At 41.6% G+C, this 20,902-nt stretch overlaps 1 protein-coding gene across 1 annotated transcript; it reads left to right on the top strand.

Moving 5' to 3' along the window:
* Positions 1 to 5,369: 5,369 nt before the first annotated feature.
* snx18a (sorting nexin 18a) lies at positions 5,370 to 20,017 on the top strand. The gene is made up of 2 exons (XM_037777173.1): positions 5,370 to 7,306; positions 18,614 to 20,017. Exons 1-2 carry the CDS (start codon positions 5,764 to 5,766, stop codon positions 18,865 to 18,867), a joined length of 1,797 nt encoding a protein of 598 aa, XP_037633101.1. The 5' UTR covers positions 5,370 to 5,763; the 3' UTR covers positions 18,868 to 20,017.
* Positions 20,018 to 20,902: the final 885 nt, after the last annotated feature.

Genomic DNA, 20,902 nt, shown 5'->3' with positions numbered 1-20,902 from the left:
TTAAGGTTGTTTCCTAAAATAATTTACAGAAGTTATTACAAAATAATATCACCACATTTTCAACCTTTGGGATATCTAGCTATCCCAAAATGTATTGCACCACTAGGTGGCTCTGTGTTGAATCACACTTGCATCTATTTTCCATTTTGAAGTAAACCAACACCAAACTAAAGACTCTGACCTTGTGCCTACACGTTCATGCAATTTTCCACAGTATTATCGAGCCTGGAGCAGCACCAAATGCAACAGCCTGAGACATAATACATTACACAATACATAATGAATGAAAGGGGATGACACAACGAGTATAATCACAGTTCAAAGTCAAAGACTGGTTCCTCTGAAGCACGTACGCCTGAGCACTGATGTCACAGAGAGAAGACGGTGGATAAAGGAGAGGATGTGCGTTTGCTTGATGAATACAAAACCTTGTGATGTGTATCAAGTGTCAGAGCAGCATTTGAGTCCAAGGTTTGCTTACTGTATACAGCCAAGTGTGCTGTTTCTCTTTCAAAAGAGCCACATAAAAGAAATACTGAAGAGGTATGCCAGCATTACTAACTCTATGGCCCCTTCAACACAATGTTAATCTGATTTACATTCCTCCCATTAACATTCTGCACCAGAAAACCCTCTTTGGACCTGGAAAGCCATCACACAAGATAAGGCCAAATTAGCAGGATAAAAATTAACAAGAATTATCTAGTGGGAAGCAAACATTGAGCGCAGACAAAGCAATTACTCTATATCATCCTGATTAGAGGAACAGTATAAATCGTAAGTCTGCTAACGTGATGCGTGCTGCATACTGAAGAAATTCCTGTTCCTTGGAGAACACGCGCTTGTCTTCAATATTTCATGAGCTGTGCTATAAAGGAAATCTCCCTTAAGTGGGAGGTTGAACTGGATGTCCTGGATGTCCTGGATGCATACACAGGTATGGAGGATGTTGAGAAGACACAAGAAGACATTTATTCTAATATGCACCATATTCAAGCATGTGTCAATTGAATATGTTGTCTTCTTCTGACACAGTCAAATGTGAGAGGAGAGACCTCTGGTGGCCTCTAGTGAAATGCTATGGTGGTTGAGTAAAGCAATGGTTTACATTACGTTCATTTGGACGAGGCTTTTGTCCAATGACTCACATTTTTCCCATAAACACACACATCACGAGTTATTTGAACTCTTGCTCATGGACATTTTGACAAATAGACATAAGGAGCCCCTAATATTAATGGACAATCTGCTCTACCTGCGCTACAGGTGCTCCCATGCATGATTTACATGATTATAAGGTCATATCACAACATATCATAGTTCACATTTCATATTTAATGCAATATCATTGCTTACTTTATGTAAAAGATGTGACAGCAATAAGGTGCAGATGCATTCTTGAAAGCACTTTCAGAAACATTAGATTCATACTTTTAATAATATACTCTTTCTTTATTCTGATTTTTTTTGTTATCATTAATGTTATTTATTTTATTTACTTTTTTATTTATTGACTCACTTAGGCCAAACATGTACTCTGTTCTCCAATATACAGAATCGTTTCGCCATACACTATCAGTGAGTAAGCCAGAGAAGATGCCATAACATAGTCATAGATCCAAAAACAATATTTTTATGTGAGGGGGAAAGAAAAGAGAGATTTAATTTAATGTTATTTTTACCAAATGTGAAGAATTCATAAGACCCCTCTCTGAAAAAAACTAAAAAATAGCCACAAGGGGGCAGTATCTACCAGAGGAAAGTGCACATCATCATGACAGGCCTTGTTGTGTTATTCAGTTACATCTTTCCCAAAGGAAATGTTCATGTAACAGGATGTCAACTAAACACATAATGGGTGGTTTAGGTCGGTGGTTCCCAACCTTTCCCTCAAGAGACCCCTTTTCTATCATTGAGTAAACTAGGTGACATATTTTATGGATATTTCATATTATAATCATTGCATAACAATAACAGCACAGAACAACTGATAAAGTGTACAATTAACCCAGATAGTGAACGCAATAACTGCAGGAAGTTTATGTAAAACAGGCGATTTGGATGAATTTTGAGCAGATTATTTCCTGTGAATATTTTATCACAGATGAGATTTCCTGTTATTTGTACGTAGTATGTATTTTTTTTTTTTTATATTTTAACAATCATTTATACTTAATAGGTTTCTTTTTTGACAAATTCAGTGTTTTCTTTTCCCTGACGCTTGGTCATTGTTCTATCAGCTCTTTGGTTGTTTTAACTACGTACTTTTCTAATGCAGGACGAGGCTGTTCAGCCGAGAGGGACGGCTCTGTAAATATAACTTGTTTTCAGGTCTTCACTGTGCCCTTATCTTGTTTATATCTTACATAATAATCCAAACTTTAAAAAATAACAATTCAATTTATTTTTCTTCACAAAAATGTATAAAATGCTGAGATATAGGCCAACTGTATATTTTTTTAAAAGGTCATCTTACACCCCTTAGAAACAAGAAGGCCTCACAATCGGGAGTCCCAGGCTGGGAACCATTGGTTTAGGTTGTATATCTGCATATCTGATTATATTAGCCTAAAAGAAAACAACTTTTAGTTTGTGTAAAAGCCCACGAAATGCATATAGCTCATGGGACATTAAACTCTCCATTTAAAGGAATGGTCATGAGTTAGTTAGCAGCTCCATAAGGCAGGTTACACTATGGGTTTTATAGACATCCAGCCCTGAAGCTGTTTAAGTAAGATGTGTCCTTACTGCACCATTAGACCATTAAAATGAATGTCCTAACTATTTGATCTAAATTATAAAATTAAGCGTTATAAAAATATACTTTTTTCACCTTTAAAATTATCCTGGCCAATGTCAGAGCCACCTTCATTCTTGGATCACCAATTTATTCTTTGAAGCTGTGCATTTGAGTTGCATCATATATTAGTTGATGGGACAGACCCCTGTCTAATTTAAAGATATTGGCTACATGACTAATGTAAACTGAACAGCTTAGGGAGATACATGTCAAAGGTGTCTGTTATTTCCTGCTGATTACAAGCAACAGCTCCTTCACGGCTCATCATCCAAAGTAATAAATAAACTCCAGTACATCCAGAACCTCCACTGGCTCCCTGTCTCACAACGGATCCAATTCAAAGTCCTTCTCTTCACTCACAAAGCCGTCCATAACCAGGCCCATTCCTACCTCACCGACCTCCTCTGATGCCAACCTCCTGTCTCCACCTCTCAGGACCAAGCACCAGACCTGGGGGCAACAGAGCGTTCGCCATAGCTGCCCTCCTCCCTCTGGAACTCACTCCCCAAACACATCAGAGACGGCACCAACCTGTCCATGTTCAAACCAAAACTCAACTTTTTAGAGCTGCTTTTAATGTGTAATTAATGTTGTGTGTTTTTTATATTATGTTCTTATTTGTGATCATTTTAACTGTAAAGTGTCTTTGAGTTTCATGCAAAGCGCTCTATAAATAAAATGTAATAGTATTATTACAGTTCATCTGCATCTCATCAATAAACCATTCCACCCAAAACAAAGTCTTTTTAAATATTTAGATGGCCAGGAGACTTCTCCTGTCATGTTCCTGTTTTATGTTTCTGCTGCAAAAACCAATGTCCTCTTAGTGGGACAATAAAGATGTCAACTGAACGGCAATCTCATAAAATAATCATCATTTGCTGGGTATAACAAAACTCACTTCCACCACACAGAAGCATGGATTATTGATTGTGTGTCCTTTGTAGCTACACATATTTCTTTGGGGAGCTTTGTTGAGTCATTAATGGTCACTAGTGGAGACTAAAACTGATATTTAGCCATTCATGTCTAGGACACAATAACTGCCTGTTTAAATGATCAATAGATGTATTTGTGTATTTTTAGATTGGTGATTATTGATATTAGACTGAAATAGAGACATTCAGTAAGTGAGTGCTGCTCAGTCTTATAATAATGGTATGAGTGTTGCGCCATATCACTGGAAACCAGTCAGCATGATGTCAGTGTTTTTTAGATGACATTCCTTTCAGATGATGGAAGATGACAAAGGTTGGCGAGGTTAACCTGACATCCAACCATCTACATCTGTTGCATTCTTATCTTTAATTGCTAAACCAGATGGGGCTTCTGGCTTCATGACTGAGAATAGCAAACTGGCCTCAACTTTATAATACTAATCCTAAAAAATAGAATTTGCAAGAAGGAAATGTTTTCTATGATTGGCTGCCCAGTTAGTGATTAATACTATATGACAGCCAGTTGAACAAGAGCGTCAAAGCTGACTGCGTTTCCATACTTCAGTACACATCTGAGCCATGAAAGTGGGCATGGCTCACTGGTTCCCAACAAGGCTGTAACTACCACTGAGTGAGGACACTTGGGGTCATGTCCTCTGTGTCTTTTCTGGGAATTTGAGGGGTTTTAGCAGCCTAATAGGCACTTACATTCGGCAGTTAAAATCTTACACATTGTGGGGTTTTATAGACTGATTCCATCGAATATATAAGTTAATTATTTTCCCCATCAGAATTTTGTTACAGAGATTTTTAGACATAACACACATTAATGTGTGGAAATTAAATTTAGGTATAATTTACAGGAAATTGAACTAAACTAAATATGAAAAATACAATCAGGGGACTTGAACTTTTGACCTCAGTATGTTTTAAAATCTAGAAATAGATATATCCCTGTGTTACCACTTTAGTCTTAATGTATGTATTTATGATGGAAGAGTGCAGTCTTATTTATTTATTTAGTTAGTTATTTTTTTAAATTTTTAATTATTAAATTAAAAATTTAATTATTTTCTACTCTTTTATTCTGTTATTATATTATTTTATATAATTTAAGTTATCTTTCCTATCAATATGTGCCTCGTATGTTAAGAGGTGTCATTGCGTTTAGGTAACAATGCCTTAATCCTTCAGGTGGAATTTTATTCATTCATTCATTGATATCTTCTCACTGTGCAATATAATTTTCCACTTGTGCAATTTTGTTAATAGTCTGTTTATTATCAATACTGTATATACTGCTCCTATTTTTATACTTATTTCTATTTAAATGGTTCATATTTTCTTACACTTTGTTTAGCTCTTTTTTTTACTGTTAGCTGATGCATCTTGTTTTTTGCACTATCCCCCTTAATAAAGGAATATCTTATCTTATCTTATCTTATGTTTGTAAATTAATAAATGATCTTCAATAAATAAATAAATAAAAAAAATCTCCCTGCTCACAAAACAACTCTTTCTAAATGTAACAAATCATCCTCATCTGTGGTCTGTTCTGTGGAGTATGGAGCACTCAATAGGTCTGGAAAAAGCTTTATCATGGCAGTCCCTGTCAGGTGAGTTGATTTGTGATGTCTGGGGTTGGATGATCTCTGCATCTTGTAGCTCCTCCCTCGACTAGTCAGCCTGCTCGTCGTGCTGCTCTGTTGTGTTGCTCTGCAGCTCAGCGGTGGTGAAGGCAGACGCGTCCGGCTGGGATCGGAGGGACTGGAGGAGCAGATTACTGTTGTTGTTGCAGAAAATATTTTCACTGCAGATTCACACGCTGGATTTAAAACAGTTTCCTCTCAGGTTTGGATCCTGCAGAGAGGGATATTCATTTTTCTCACACTGCGAGAAGTTGAAGGAGTTTGCAGAGTATAGTTCCAGCCGGGCTGAGCTAGCCTGGCTGCCCGCTGCGCTCTACTCCTCTCCCGGCCAGCCACACACAAGTTACCCCCTCTTCCTCCAGCTGCTGGGTGAATCATGGCGCTCAGAGCCAGAGCGCTGTACGACTTCAGCTCTGAAAACCCCGGAGAGGTGTCTGTGAAGGAGAACGAGGTGTTAACTCTGCACAGCGAGCAGGACATCGACGGCTGGTTGGAGGGGACGAACAGCAAAGGAGAAAGAGGACTGTTCCCGGCGTCCTACGTGGAGATCCTGAGGAACGACGCCAAATCCTCCTCCACCTCCACCACCACGCTGCTCAACAACAACAGCTGCAGCAGCACATCTGGGGACACTTATCCAGACTCCAGATACGCCAACATCCCACCTGGAGGTTTTGATGGCTCTAACAAGCCTCAGAGTAAAGTTGAGAACTTTTCTAAACCTTCTGCTCCTAGTTTCGCCTCTTTCACAGCCCCAACACAACCTCCTCCTCCTCAGCAAACCTACCAGCAGCCCAGCCCAGGGAGTGATGATGACTGGGATGATGACTGGGATGACAGCTCTACTGTTGCAGATGAGCCAGGCACTGCAGGAGGAAGGCATCATGACTTTGAAGGCAATGGGCCATCCACTTATAGAGTGTCGACATCCTCAATGGCAAGAGGTAATGCACAGCAAGCAAAGAGCTCTGCTACGGTTAGTAGAAACCTGAACAGGTTCTCAACCTTTGTGAAGTCAGGAGGAGAGGCGTTTGTGCTCGGGGAGGCTGCGGGTTTTGTGAAAGATGGGGATAAGATCTGTGTTGTGATGGGTCAGTTTGGTCCAGAGTGGCAGGAGAACCCGTACCCGTTCGCTTGCACGATCGACGACCCCACGAAACAGACCAAATTCAAGGGCATGAAGAGCTACATCTCCTATAAGCTGACACCCACCCACACTCAGAACCAGGTGAACAGGAGGTATAAGCACTTTGACTGGCTGTACGCCCGGCTGGTGGAGAAGTTTCCTGTTATTTCAGTGCCACACATCCCGGAGAAGCAGGCCACGGGGCGCTTCGAGGAGGACTTCATCTCCAAGAGGAGGAAAGGCCTCATATGGTGGATGAACCACATGACCAGCCACCCGGTCCTGGCCAAGTGCGACGTCTTCCAGCACTTCCTCACCTGCAACAGCACGGACGAGAAGGCCTGGAAGCAGGGCAAGAGGAAGGCGGAGAAGGACGAGATGGTCGGAGCCAACTTCTTCCTCACCATCAGCACCCCCGCAGCGCCGCTCGACTTCCAGGAGGTCGAGAGCAAGATAGACGGGTTCAAGGCTTTCACCAAAAGGATGGACGACAGCGCCCTGCAGCTCAACGCCACCGCCAACGAGTTCGCACGCAAGCAGATCACCGGCTTTAAGAAGGAGTATCAGAAAGTGGGGTTTTCATTCAAGGTCCTGAGCCAGGCCTTTGAGATGGACCAGCAGGCGTACTCTGTTGGACTCAACCAGGCCATCTCCTTCACCGGGGAGGCGTACGAAGCCATCGGAGAGTGTTTTGCTGAGCAGCCCAGAAAGGATCTGGATCCCATCATGGATTTGTTAGCTCTATACCAAGGACACCTGGCCAACTACCCAGACATCATCCATGTCCAGAAAGGTAAATTAACAACACTGTCACACTCTGATTCATCATTTTGTATAAGGTTGCTTTCACAGGAGCCTCTCAGTAGACAAATTATTATTATTTTTATGTCTTTTGACATCAGAACACTCAAATGTTTAGTTATATTTATTCTAAACTATTATTAAAGACTAGTATTATTGTAAAAGTAGACTGAGGACACTATGATTATACATTAAAGGTACAGTGTGTAGGATTTGGTGGCATTTAGTGGTGTGGTTGCAGATTGCAACCAACTGAGCACCTCTACGCCAAACAGTGTAGAAGCAAAGAGACCAAACAGCTGCTGCCGCCATTTTGGACTGAAAACACTTATTACATTCATAATATTTTATTGTTCAACACAGGCCATTTGGGTAGAATATGACAATAGAATAGAAATAATGTTGTTTTACTTTTGCACGGCACTTTGTAAGCGGACGTTTTACTGGCGTCCGATAGTGGCTTTCAGTCCAAAATGACAGAAGCGTAGCTTTGCCGCCGGGCGCTGATGTTACAATGGAACCAACAATTGACTTTTCCGCCAAGTGCAAAGCCATGGTAACTCCGTTCGCCTAGCTTAAAGATGCAGTGTGTAGGATTTGGCGGCATCTAGTGGTGTGGCTGCAGATTGCAACCAACCAACGCTGTTCGCCTCACTCATAATAACATGACTTTAGGAGCAACGGAAGTGAGACAGCAGCTGGCGGTACCACGGTTTTGCACTTTGTAGCTCATGTTACCGCAGTTTCACAAGCGTGTCAGAGAACTACGGTGGCCTTCAGGTAACGTAAGAACGCAAAAGACTCTCGCTACAGCCAGTGTTTGGCTGTGTTACTGTAAAAACATGTCAGAGCAACATGGCTGACTCTGTGAAGAGGACCCGCTCTCTATGTAGATATGAAGGGCTCATTCTAAGCTAACGGAAACAACAATTATAATTACAAGTGATTAAACACTAATGAAAACATAGTTGTGAATATTATATTCCATTTCTGCTAATAGATCCCCTGAAATGTTACACATTGGTCCTTTTAATGTTTAGTTACATTCCTTCTAGACTGTTATTAAAGACTAGTATTATTGCAAAATTAGACAAAAGACAATAAGATTAGTCAGCATAAACCCAAAACTATACTGAACAAAGGTGATATGTAGGCTAAAGGATAGACACAATTCATGTCCCGGAACACTAAGAGAAAAATCTCATTAAAAACTTCATAACCCCAGTGTTCCAGTCAATTTAAAGTCCACCACATAGCCTATACACATATAAAATATAACATAATGGTACATGTGGGATCATAAATCTGATTACTTTCTACGACAAGTTTGGCCGAGGTTCAATCAACATGTTCTAAAGCAAAGAAATGCGTGTGTTTGCTGGCTGTGAAAAGATAAACAACGCTATTTGTTTCGGGCGGTTTTAAGTGTCAGACTTGTTGACAGCAGACAGCAGGTTACACATATGTCACTTTGCAAAACAAATAGGCAGTGTTTGCATATCGGAATCGGTCTACATGCTGCTGCCTCTGTTTGTCACACCTGCTGAATCAAGTGGGCGGCACCCGTTTGGCTGTGTTTGATGTTCCATTATGGGATGTTGCATACATAGTAGTATTATCTATTAGTGCTCTGGAGATGGAGAATGTCCTACCTGGCTTGACGCAAAAATAACATTTTGCAGCTGAGTCCCTCATAAATGATTGTCCACAGAAAGTCAATGTTAGACTAATCTAGGCCGTCCTCCTACATGACCTTATACCCCGATGATTGTTCTCATTGTGTGGCGAAATGTCACTATGATGAGAGGCAACGCTGTTATGCAAGAGGCACAGCGCTGTAGCTATTGAGCGAAGCTCTCGCTGCTGTTTACCATATGTGGGGGGGAATGTGGCACAATTGCTTCCTTCTGAGGGGAAAGAGACGATGATAACCTAAAGGGAACTCGCTGCTCCTCCTCCATGAAATCTTTACAATCACTGCCAACTGGAAACTGAAAACCCCCTACCTGAAACTGAGCCATATAGGACACCATATAGGAGATGGGCCTATATAGAGGATAATCTAATCCTTCTCATTGCATGCATTATGTTCAGTCCCTGTGCTCTAACTTACTTAAATCACACGAAGGATGGGAAAGTAATCTTTTCATCCTCCAGTCAGATTCCCCTGCGGTGTCCAGGATTTAATTTACCAGGTACAAACATGGATCCTTGCCTGTTGACATCTTGTTTATCACTTCGACCCCCCCCCCTCTACAAACACTGGGCCCATTCAGCCCACAATAGACAACACTGGGGGGAAACAGGACAGACTGTGTTTAGGCTGCACTGGGACACAAACTTCCCAGTCAGCTCAAATCCAGTTTGCCACGTAGGCCGCACACAGCCCAAATAAGGTGACACAGCCATTTAAACAGTCTGGTGTGATAAGCCCGGCCTAATACCCCAGATAAGAAACTCTGATGTGATACCACAAATGGAAAGACCTTGTTGCGGGTACGGTGTTGAGAAAAGATGGCAGAGAAACTGGGGGGGGCCTCACCACACTGGGAGACTGGGAAACAAAGCTGAGGGGAGAGTCCGGGCTGCAGCAGATGAAAGGAGAGCCGTGTGCAGCTTATTGAATCCCAAATTACTTTGATCACATCTTGTTTTTAGTGGACTGAGGCTGTTTAGTTCCTCTGTTTATTTTGGGTCCGGTTGAGCTTGTTTTTTTTCTTCATGCTTGCATTCCTTTCACCCTTAAAGGGTAATTTTAGTACTTTTCAACCTGGATCCCATTTTCCCATGTTTTTGTCTCTAAGTGATGAATGGGGACAACAATTTCTGAAATTGGTCCAGTGTTGAGGGATAAGAAGTCTCGTTGTGAAATAAATACGGGTGGCCATCGGATTCAAAGACCTCATCCACATTGTGGAAATCATCTAAATATTCAGCCATAACAAAATCTTATAGATAACACTAAGCTACGCTTTCTGTACTCCAACACAACAAACACTCACGTCTCCACCATGGATGTATTCCACTATTCCACCGTCATCTTCCGGCAACACGTCACATCGCCAGATTTCAGAATAAGACTTCTCCTTGAGCAAGACTCTTTCCATAACAATCAGAGCCTGTCATGACAAAAACAAGCACTTTTAGTGGACATAAATGGGCGGCGCCAGCTTGCCCCAATAGCACCATATTGTAGCCTATGAGCAGCTTACGTCTACACAGCATTCTCTCTCAATACTGGACCAACTTCAGTAATTGTTGTCCCTATTAGTCTGTTAGGCACAAAAACATGGGAAAAAAGGGTCCAGGTTCAAAAATACCAAAGTTACCCTTTAATCATTATGCAACTGAAGAGTGTATTTCTATTTATAGGAAAATTAAAAGACAAAAACACGGTTAAAAAAGTGCAAGTAGAATCTTTGTGTAACCACTCATACTACGAGGCCTGCTGGTCTCTGCAAGAGGCTATAAACCTTTATTATGCCGCATGGTAGTGACAGTGATATATCGGAGCAGTTAATGTGCCTGCATTACATTAAATATTTTTAAAAGTTCCCTCGCTCATGACAGCTGAATGGCTGCTTGTTACTCAAATTGCCGTCATGTTTCCAGGGAGCGTTAAATGCAAATAACCCTGTGCAAAGGTACTTGACATTCACGCTCTAAAGTCGACTCACCTCTAAGGTTTTATAGAATCATGCAGCTCTTGAGGACTGTTAACGCTGCAGTGAAATGACTGTAATTAGTAAGAATAGGTCGTTTTTAATGAAGCCATAAACAATGAATTTCATTTGCATATCATTGTGTGAAGACAATAACGTGCAAATGGGAGCTTAAACATGAACCTGCGCTGAGTTTGTCTACCTTTTCCTTTCTCTCTGCATCTCATATATTTAATAAAACCACTTCCTTTTTCCATCCCCGTGTACGTCTATCCTCGGTTCTAACACGCCTTTCCTGATAAACGTGTGCAGGAAATGTCCACAAGTGCTATTCTTCGGTTATGAAGCGAGCTTTATTGCAGTTAGACACCTGGTGAGGGGCTAGGCCACATCCTCTGTTGTCACAGACTAGAGTGCACATTTCCGCAACACAAGTGGTCGCACAGAAACTCACTGCGGCCAAGTAGGTCAGCTGGGACTCAACAGAGCTGTATGCATGCGTTGGTGGAGCGTTAATCAAGAGTTGAGGTCAGTCAGAAAGTCAAATGGTAACGGTAGCAGCTCTGAAAGTGGTCGTTGTCCCCCTGTTTAAGAGGTTATCTCTTGCAGTCATATCACTGTTGCTCTCTTTAGGAGGAACCTGTCAAAGCATAGCTTATCAACAACGCAACTCCATTTTTAGCTCCCTCTCTATATCTGTCTCATTAGGACCGCAGACACCAGGCGGCTTTTTATTCGTCCCCTCGGAGGTGACCAGTGAAATGTGAGCTGGGACGCTAAACATCACCGTATTGATCGCCACCTCTTCAGGGGCCCCATTAGCCATTAGCGTGGAGCTTGACTGGGACAATATTAGCTCATGATATCGACATCATATCTGGCGTCACTTTCAGAAAACTTATTGAGCTTCCCATTATTTTTGTAGCTTTTTATTTTTGTCCTGATCTGATACTCAACTGTGGCCTCGACACAATATCAGTTTCGGACAAGCTTTTGTTGTTTCTTCTTATTTCAGGCTCTTGAGAAAGAGGAAGGGTTGCAAAAACGCTCACTGTTTACTCCCCAAAGATAGACGATTACCATAGAAGGTACGCATTTTTGCAAGTGAAAAACCTTGAAACTCAACAAGTGGGGCGTAACTGAATATTCTAACATTTGACCACATACAAGTGGTCTAAAAATGTCCCAGCAGCTTACAGTATGTAGAGGTGAAACACATGTCTCTTTTTTTATCACAGCTCACATCATCTATTTGTCAAGTGAATATTAAATACAACCTGTCATGCTGCTGTAAGTTCCTGTTCAAACACTTACTGAGTGTGATAATATTGATCTTGCCTGCAGTGTTTCTTAGAGGAAAAACTTGTAGTTGACTTTAGACCAGGGCATGTTATCAATTTAGCTAAAATAATAGAGCACCACCCACTTGCAAATAGTGTTTTTATTCAGTAGATAAAAACACTCTTATATCAAGTAGGGCTGTCAAAGTTAATGAGATAATAACGCGTTAACGCAAATTTGTTTTAACGCCACTAATTTCTTTAACACATTAACGCAACTTGTGATTTTTAGGTTGGAGTGGGCTCAGTTTTAAAGCTAGAGTGAAGATACTGGCATCATCTAACTAGAAAAACTAGAAAACCTAATGAATCCATTGATACCAACCATATCATACTAGCTTGTAGCGATGAGGTTAAATAACACTCCAAACTTATACTACATTTTGGTGAGGAAAAACTGTTGTGGTCATTTTCAAAGGGATCCCTTGACCTCTGACCTCCAGATATGTGAATGAAAATGTGTTCTATGGGTACCCACGAGTCTCCCCTTTACAGACATGCCCACTTTATGATAATCACATGCAGTTTGGGGCAAGTCATAGTCAAGTCAGCACACTGACACACTGACAGCTGTTGTTGCCTGTTGGGCTGCAGTTTGCCATGTTATGATTTGAGCATATTTTTTATGTTAAATGCAGGACAATATTTGTCATTGTTTTGTGTTATTTATTGATTTCCAATAATAAATATATACATACGTTTGCATAAAGCAGCATATTTGCCCACTCCCATGTTGATAAGAGTATTAAATACTTGACAAATCTCCTGTAAAGGTACATTTTGAACAGATAAAAAATGTGTGATTGATTTGCGATTAATCGTGATTAACTATTTGAATCGATTGACAGCCTTAATGTCAAGTCTTCATCAGACTAAGTAAACAGACTATTTTCAGGGAGGAGCACACGTTGATGAACTCAAATGCAAAAGAGCAACATCCTCAATCACATTTACATACATTGCTTTCAAGCATCGACTGCAGACAGACCACAAAGGAAAGAAAGCTAAAGCCTGATCTGTGATGAATTAAGATTAAGTTAATTAAGTTGGTGAAAAGCTTTTTGGCGTGGCCTACTTTATCCCCATTTATTTATGTGCCCTCTTTCCCTTGTTACTTTTATCTATTGAGCACATCACTATATAGTCTGATCTCATCACAGTTTTATCACCACGTGAAGTGATAAAACAATGCCAGGCAATTTAGGGAAAGCACCGATTTACAACGATGTCATGTTTTCCTGCTGAGTCAGCCTTCCAGCTGACACGCCTTCTGTGCAAACGCTGCAGGTCTGTCTGATGTGTTGTTACAGCCCATTTAAAGGTCCTCTGATGCACGAATTGGACGGCCGAGGAGGAGGCAGAATGATGAGATGGGGATTGCCGCTGGTTGTTCAGGTCACAGGCTCGCGGTAGCCCGGTGTTGTGTAACCAGGGATTACGTAAGAGCTGAAGCGGCTGCCTCCGATGAGTCCAGGAGGGCTTGATGCCACCTCTGTATACCCAGGGAGGATTTCTTCAGAGGCGCTCATCACGGTGTTTTCTTATTCATAGCGTGACAATGCAGTATGCTACAGACCTCATTAATCACTGTAGGTGATGCTGGGGTTGGACAGTAATCAGTAGCTCTACGTATATCTCCATATATTAACACAACAACATCGTTATGTATCTCTAATACTGGAAGGGTCCAGTATTTTTCTGTCAGTCATTCAGTACCAGGAACCTGGGACAGCAAATATGACAGAAGTTGTGCAACAAGACATCAGATGCAATAAAACTAGGGTTGTCAATCGATTAAAATATGTAATCGCGATTAATAGTTAATCGTGATTAATCGCACATTTTTATCTTTTCAAAATGTACCTTAAAGGGAGATTTGTCAAGTATTTAATACTCTTATCAATATGGGAGTGGACAAATATGCTGCTTTATGCAAATGTTTTATATATTTGTTATTGGAAATCAATTAACAACACAAAACAATGACAAATATTGTCCAGAAACCCTCACAGGTACTGCATTTAGCATAAAAAATACGCTCAAATCATAACATGGCAAACTGCAGCCCAACAGGCAACAACAGCTGTCAGTGTGTCAGTGTGCTGACTTGACTATGACTTGCCCCAAACTGCATGTGATTAACAGGATTATATCATTAGATTATTAGGTTTTTTTAGTTTCATATGATACCAGTATCTTCACTCTAGCTTTAAAACTCCGGAAGTGACGTGACAAATAAATCAACGTTGACTTCTGGTTTCACACGGGATACGACCAGCAGCCTCCTGGGCAAACTGCGGAGTTTTTGACCCACCCATCCACCACGACCTCCTTCCTACGCGCCATTTGTCGTTCTTTATACTTCCTGTTGAACGATTACGTGGATTACATACGAATTACAGTGTATTACATTTCGTAAGTATCGCTACAAACGGTGTATGAGAACAGCCGGCACTGTTGATGACTTATTTCAGTAAATGAAATATCTTCAGGTTTTGGACTAAAAACACGTAATTTGAAGACTTGATCTCGGAGAAATTGTGATGCACATTTTCCACTATATTCTTACTTTTCATAGATTAAACAGTCGATTCAATGAGAAAATATTCAGCATATTTATCACTCAGTATCTTATAGGTAGTTCTGTTTTTGCAGCAGGTCTGCAAGATTACAAGATTACCCGCAGCAGCTGTGAAACCAATGTGGCTTTCTGTATGTTACAGTTTGCGGACACCATCGTCTAAACTTAATGACTGAACTCTTGCGTTTCTCATAAAGTCTCCATGGTAACAATTTTCCTATCTTAGTCCATTAGTGGGCTTTTAAAACACAGGAAGCCAGAGACCTTCAAGGTACAGTAAACACCTTTGGGATTGGCATTTAAGTCTTTGGACAGCTGTGTTTGTTCCCGTCTGTCTCTCTCTTTTCCACCCCCGTGTTATCTCTGCCTGTCTTTCTGTCATGTTCAGTCTGTTGTGCATTAAAGGCATTTTAAAGATTTGGGTTAAACTGCAGCTGAGGGAACTACAGCCAGAGGGCAAACTGGGCAGACTTTGTGGGGGGATTTTGTCGACATATTTCTTTGCTCTGTGTGAACAGTATAGCCTTACATGTCTAGGGGTGAGAGTTGAAGAGAGAGAGAGAGAGAGAGAGAGAGAGAGACAGAGAAATAAAGGAAGTCGTAAGGCATTTCTGTGAACTTTAAGGGTAGACAGAAGCCAAAAGAGTGCAGGGTCAGGTCAGCAAGTCTTCTGTGGTCTCACATTTCAGGAAACAAGTAGGCTGAATCAGACTTTCAAGTTTTCCGGTGGTGACTAAGCCCACATACTGATGAGAAAATCCCATGACAGCCCATTACAGGAAGTCTCGCTGCATGCCTTAAGGACACATATCGCACCTTCACACGCCGCCCTAAAGCCAACACTCAGAGATGACATTGTCTCTCAGCTGGTGACGCCATGTGTGGAGTTGCGCTACATGTTGTCTGTGACGTTTTGTATGATTTACAACATGTCAGTGTTAACACTCTATAACATCACACCTGCATAGAGTACGCCAGTGTTGGTTTCTGTGTTCTGAAGTATTGAGTCAGCCACATTTACAAGGGACAAGGACAGATCAAGTTTCATGTAAAACCAATGGGCAACTTCACTGAGAAGTGAAGCCAATGCTGAAGTGCCTTAAACCTGCATTCTCTCTAACAGCCAGCAGGGGGCGACTCCTCTGGTTGCAAGTCTGATTGTATAGAAGTCTATGAGAAAATGAGCCTACGTCTCACTTGATTTATTACCTCAGTAAACATTGTAAATATGAGTTTATGGTCTCAATCGTTAGTTTCAAGTCTTCTTCAATACAGTATGATGTTCATTTAGTAAATTATGGTCCCATTTAGAGTCAAATAGACCATAAAGCAGGGGATGCTTTAAGGCGGGGTTGCTACCATGGCGTTGTCTGGTCTGGGAGTTGTCCGTGTTTTTGTCTCACAACTTTAACCCTTTCACAATGTGTTTACGGTTCATGAACAATAATTATAACCTTTTTGGTGACCTAAAAATGTCTTATTCAGCGTTTGGTTGTACCCTCTCGTATCACTCCTGGTTGCAAAAAAACAAGATGGCGACGGCCAAAATGGCTTCAAAACGGCAGTCCTCAAACCAATCGGTGACATCGCGTAGACTACATCCACTTCTTATATACAGTCTATGTGTAAATCATGTCAGGAGTGCCACTATGATTATTTTAATTATCAATTCATCTGCTAAATATTTTCTCGATTAATTGTTCGGTCTGTAAAAACGTTGAAAAATCACAATTTTCTAACGAGGCTTCTGGCTTTACCACCTGCTTCTGCTGCAAGGGATGCAAAGGTAATTTTAAAAAAGGGGAAACACGTCTTTCAAATTGAACTTCTTTGGCCGACAAATCAAGTAAAAAAATCTGGAAATCATTTTTGACAAGCACAAATTCTAAGAAAAACACAAGGCACACAAACATTAGCATTCATGTCACAGCCCAAAGAGACGTTTCTTTCTTTGACTCCAGCTGTGACATGTAAACATGTTTAAGTAGTGAGATCAGACAGAAGGTCATGTCCTGTCAGTTTCTCTTGCGTTTCAACTCAATACTCATTGCTCGTGACATCTCTTCCTTTACTCGTTCAGAAAATGTCAGCAGTTTGATAAGTCATCTGTCATCTGCTCCTGGTGTTTTGACCCGGCCTTCTGCTCCCATCCGACTCCATCTGTCTGGACCTTTTAGGCTAATTTCTTGTCTTGGCACCATTATGGCTGAGGGCTGATTCTGCAGCAAACAAAACTCTGCAGAGTTTTTTTTCTAAAGAGGGGAGCAGCAGTGACGGTTGATACGTGTGAAAAATGGGAGGTTTGTAAACCATCATGTCTCAGCTGTGCCACAGGTGCCCACCACAGTGACGACAGCGAGTCGCTCTTCTTCTTTGCAGAGTGGAAACTCTCAGTATGAGTGTGATGTGCTGGAATTATTTATTTTGATGCAAGGTATAGTTTCTTGTTAGATGCATAGTAGAGGTGCCATCTACACTTATCATGGTTTATTTAAATTAGTCATCAATGCAATGTCCGACAGCTAAACTCAAAGAACAATTGAAACTCATCAATAACCACAAAATGACTGTTTTAGAATCAAACGTCATCACACTTGGTTTTAAGCCGTCGTCGTCTTGTTTTTTTGCAACCAGAAGTAACACGAGTCACAGGTAGATTTAAATATAACAGAACACTGAATAAGACATTCTTAGTCAACCAAAAAGGTTATAATTAACTTTCATGAACTGAAAACACACTGAAAGGTTTAAGGAATGCAAGTTTAAGGCACTTCTGCTTTGGCTTCACTTTTCAGACCCCAAAGTTGACCACTGATGAAAACACTGTCTCTGAGTTACTTTTTAATGTTTCCATTTGACTTGTTTTATACTGTGAAATCCTGTAAGAGAAGTCTTGGAATATGTTCTTGATGGCTACGTACATGATATCATGCTAAACAACTGAGGCTAGAGCTACAGAAAGCTGCAGAAAGTCAGCAGCCCCACTAGGTGATGATCCATGTAGAAGACATAGAGAAACAGCATCGTTCTTGTATAGCAGTATTGGTATGAAAAATGTAAGTTGAGACTCATTTCATTCCTAGCAAACGGTAAATTACTTAACCGTGACCTCAGCATAAATGGAGTCTTACAAATCAGACTTGTTCACATTTCATTGGCAGTTGCCCACGTTCATACTGAATTAAGTCCTTGACATTGCCAACAATCATTATTAGATGGTATCAAACTGCCAGCAAAATCCCCTTAAATGGTTGTTTAGAAAAGGCTTTTCAAGTGACTTAATGTAATAGATATTTTTTAGAGTCGGGCCGCCTCACATTCCCCAACTATAGACGCAGACGTGGCTCCGGTTCTCAGGGAACAAACTGTTCATCAACTATTTTCAGCCAGTTCCTTCAAGTTATAAATTCACTGTCAAGCTGTACTCTCGAATCTTAATAGCAAAGAATATTGAGATTAATAATTCACTTTCCTGTGAAAGAGTCTGAAGGTCAGGTGACTGTTTGATGAGTTAAATATTTAAGTACATACAACTAGTCTCTTAAGGGTTAGGGTTCGCTGCGTGCTGTTTTCCCACACTGGTTAAAATAGTATCTGGATGATTAAACATTGATAAATAAATGGCGTGGGTGTTTTCCATTTGGAGAGCATGCACTGGCTCTCATGAAGCTCTTTCAACAAAATAAATCTTCATTATTATTTTTGTCCCCAAACAGGAGCCCTGACGAAGGTGAAAGAGAGCCAGAAGCACGTGGAGGAGGGCAAGATGGACCGGGCGCAGGCGGACGGCATCGACGAGCGCTGCAACATCATCTCCTGCGCCACGCTGGCCGAGATCCAGCACTTCCACCAGATCCGCGTGCGCGACTTCAAGGCCCAGATGCAGCACTACCTGCAGCAGCAGATCGCCTTCTTCCAAAAGATCACAGGCAAGCTGGAGGAGGCTCTGCAGAAATACGACGACGCCTAACGGACCACTTGTCTCCGTCGGTTTTAGACCTTGGCGATCAATGATCGTGCACCTCCTCTCTCGGCCAGTCAGTGGAGTTGTGGCAAACAAGAACCAGTAGTACATACTGGTGAATGCTGTTCAACCAGCAGGGAGGGACATTCAAGGTGATGACGCTCCAGTAATAACGACATTTCAACCAAATCCAGGTTTCTCTGCGTGTTGACTGGATGTTTAAGAGAGGTAATTTAATGAAGTTAAAGCCGACTTGTAATACAAACTTATAGATTTAATGAGAATCAATGATAATGATGGTGCACCACTTGGTCTGGTGGGAGGGTGAATACAATCAATGTTATTATCTGCAGAGGGAGAACCTGTATCTGCTGCTGCGAACACACCCGGTGCAAGATCTCATACATGAAGTGTTTTTAGCCTTACAACACTGTTTATAAATGTAGGAGCAGCGATGCTCCGGTGGCGAACACACTGCCTTCTGGAAACACTTCCTGGTTTCCGTCTCCTTGGACACACACAGGACGATAATGTTTACAGTCTCCTCGCTGGGCCGCCACTGTCGCCGCTGTCTCGCTGTGCCTTCTGATTACAACGTCTCTCTCTGGTCATTTTTCTTACTAGTTACTAAAAAAAGCTTTATATACTGTATATGTAGAAATATATTCTATCTGTTTTTACAAAGCTACAAATTTTGTAGTCTTTGAAAAAAAGAAAAGATCACTGTGCTTTGAGAGAGGGCGGTGTCTTTCACGGGAGATAATATTGTGACCCAAGGATGGATTTTCAACACTCACAGTGTGACAAAATCAGGATCAAGAGAGGATTACCTGCTTTGACAACAGGAGCCCACGCCTTACACAGGGCACAGCCAGCACCGCTGCTGATTTAAGGGACAAGGATGATGGACACCTGCTCTGCCAGATACATGAATTTGTGTCGACAAAACGTTGGTTTTCAGGCTTATCTTTGGGGTAGTATTCAGAGGCAGGCTGTTAGAGAGGTAGAGGGTTCCTCGCCTGTTTTAATAATGCAGTCTTTTTAATAGCCCACTTCTAGACAGTTCAACTGTACTGCTGTTTTTAACCTTTATGATGTTGGTTGCATCATGAAGAGATTAATATAGAAGCAGAAATAAATTCCTCCTTCACAGAAAGCTGTTGGTTGGTCCTGTGTGTTTTGTCAAGTACTTTTAAAGGTGCTAAATGCGAGATTGGATGCATTTTAGCGGGTCACAGCTAACGATGCTAACAGCACTAACAATGAAAACAAAGGCAACACTGCTGACAGAGCTAACAGTGTTAACCTGGGGGGGGGGGGGGAACAAGAGGTCGGGTGCTACACTTCTGCAACGGCGCCGTCGGTCGAGATGACAGTTGTAACCGCCATATGAGAGCAGTGCAGAGTGGTTGTCGTGAGCTAGCCAGTGGGGCACGCTCACATGCACGAGCATACACTAAAAGGCATGCGCGGCCGGCCCGGCGATGTCAACAAAGCACAGAGAAACTCGGATTACAACACACTAGCCCGTTCTCATTCCTAGGGCGTCAAATACCAACGCTTTGTCACGGCCGTTGGCATTCGATACTGCCGCACAAGAATGCCTTTTTGCACCAGGCTTTCCTTTGACTACAATGTAAACCCATCCATGTCAATACAAACGCACAGGGGAAGTGCTGTGGTGACATAGTTTAAAGAGCGAAAAGACAGACCAGGCAGGCGGGAGTGGTGGAGGATGGGCCCAACAGCACAAGGCTTTCATCCAGGAGACCGCTGTCCGTGTCCCGTGTGTTACGTTTCACTTTCACGTTACAATCAGCTGTTTGTTCATGTCCTGTGTTCACAACGTCCAGTCACATTTTCACTGTACAAATGTAGTAGTTTTAAGCCCAACTATGTTGTTTTATCCTAAACCTAACTAAGTGCTTTTGTTGCCAAAGCCTAAGCATGTGTTTTTGTTTAATTCACAACATTAAGCACGTGTTTACTACGACCGAAATGTGACACCTAGGGCTCGTTAAGCACGTGTTTAGTGTGACGG

This window comes from Sebastes umbrosus, chromosome 8 (assembly GCF_015220745.1).
Source record: "Sebastes umbrosus isolate fSebUmb1 chromosome 8, fSebUmb1.pri, whole genome shotgun sequence".
In the NCBI taxonomy this organism is placed as follows: Eukaryota; Metazoa; Chordata; class Actinopteri; order Perciformes; family Sebastidae; genus Sebastes; species Sebastes umbrosus.
Note: the sequence above shows the minus strand (reverse complement) of the source record. Positions and strands in the feature narration are given on the sequence as shown.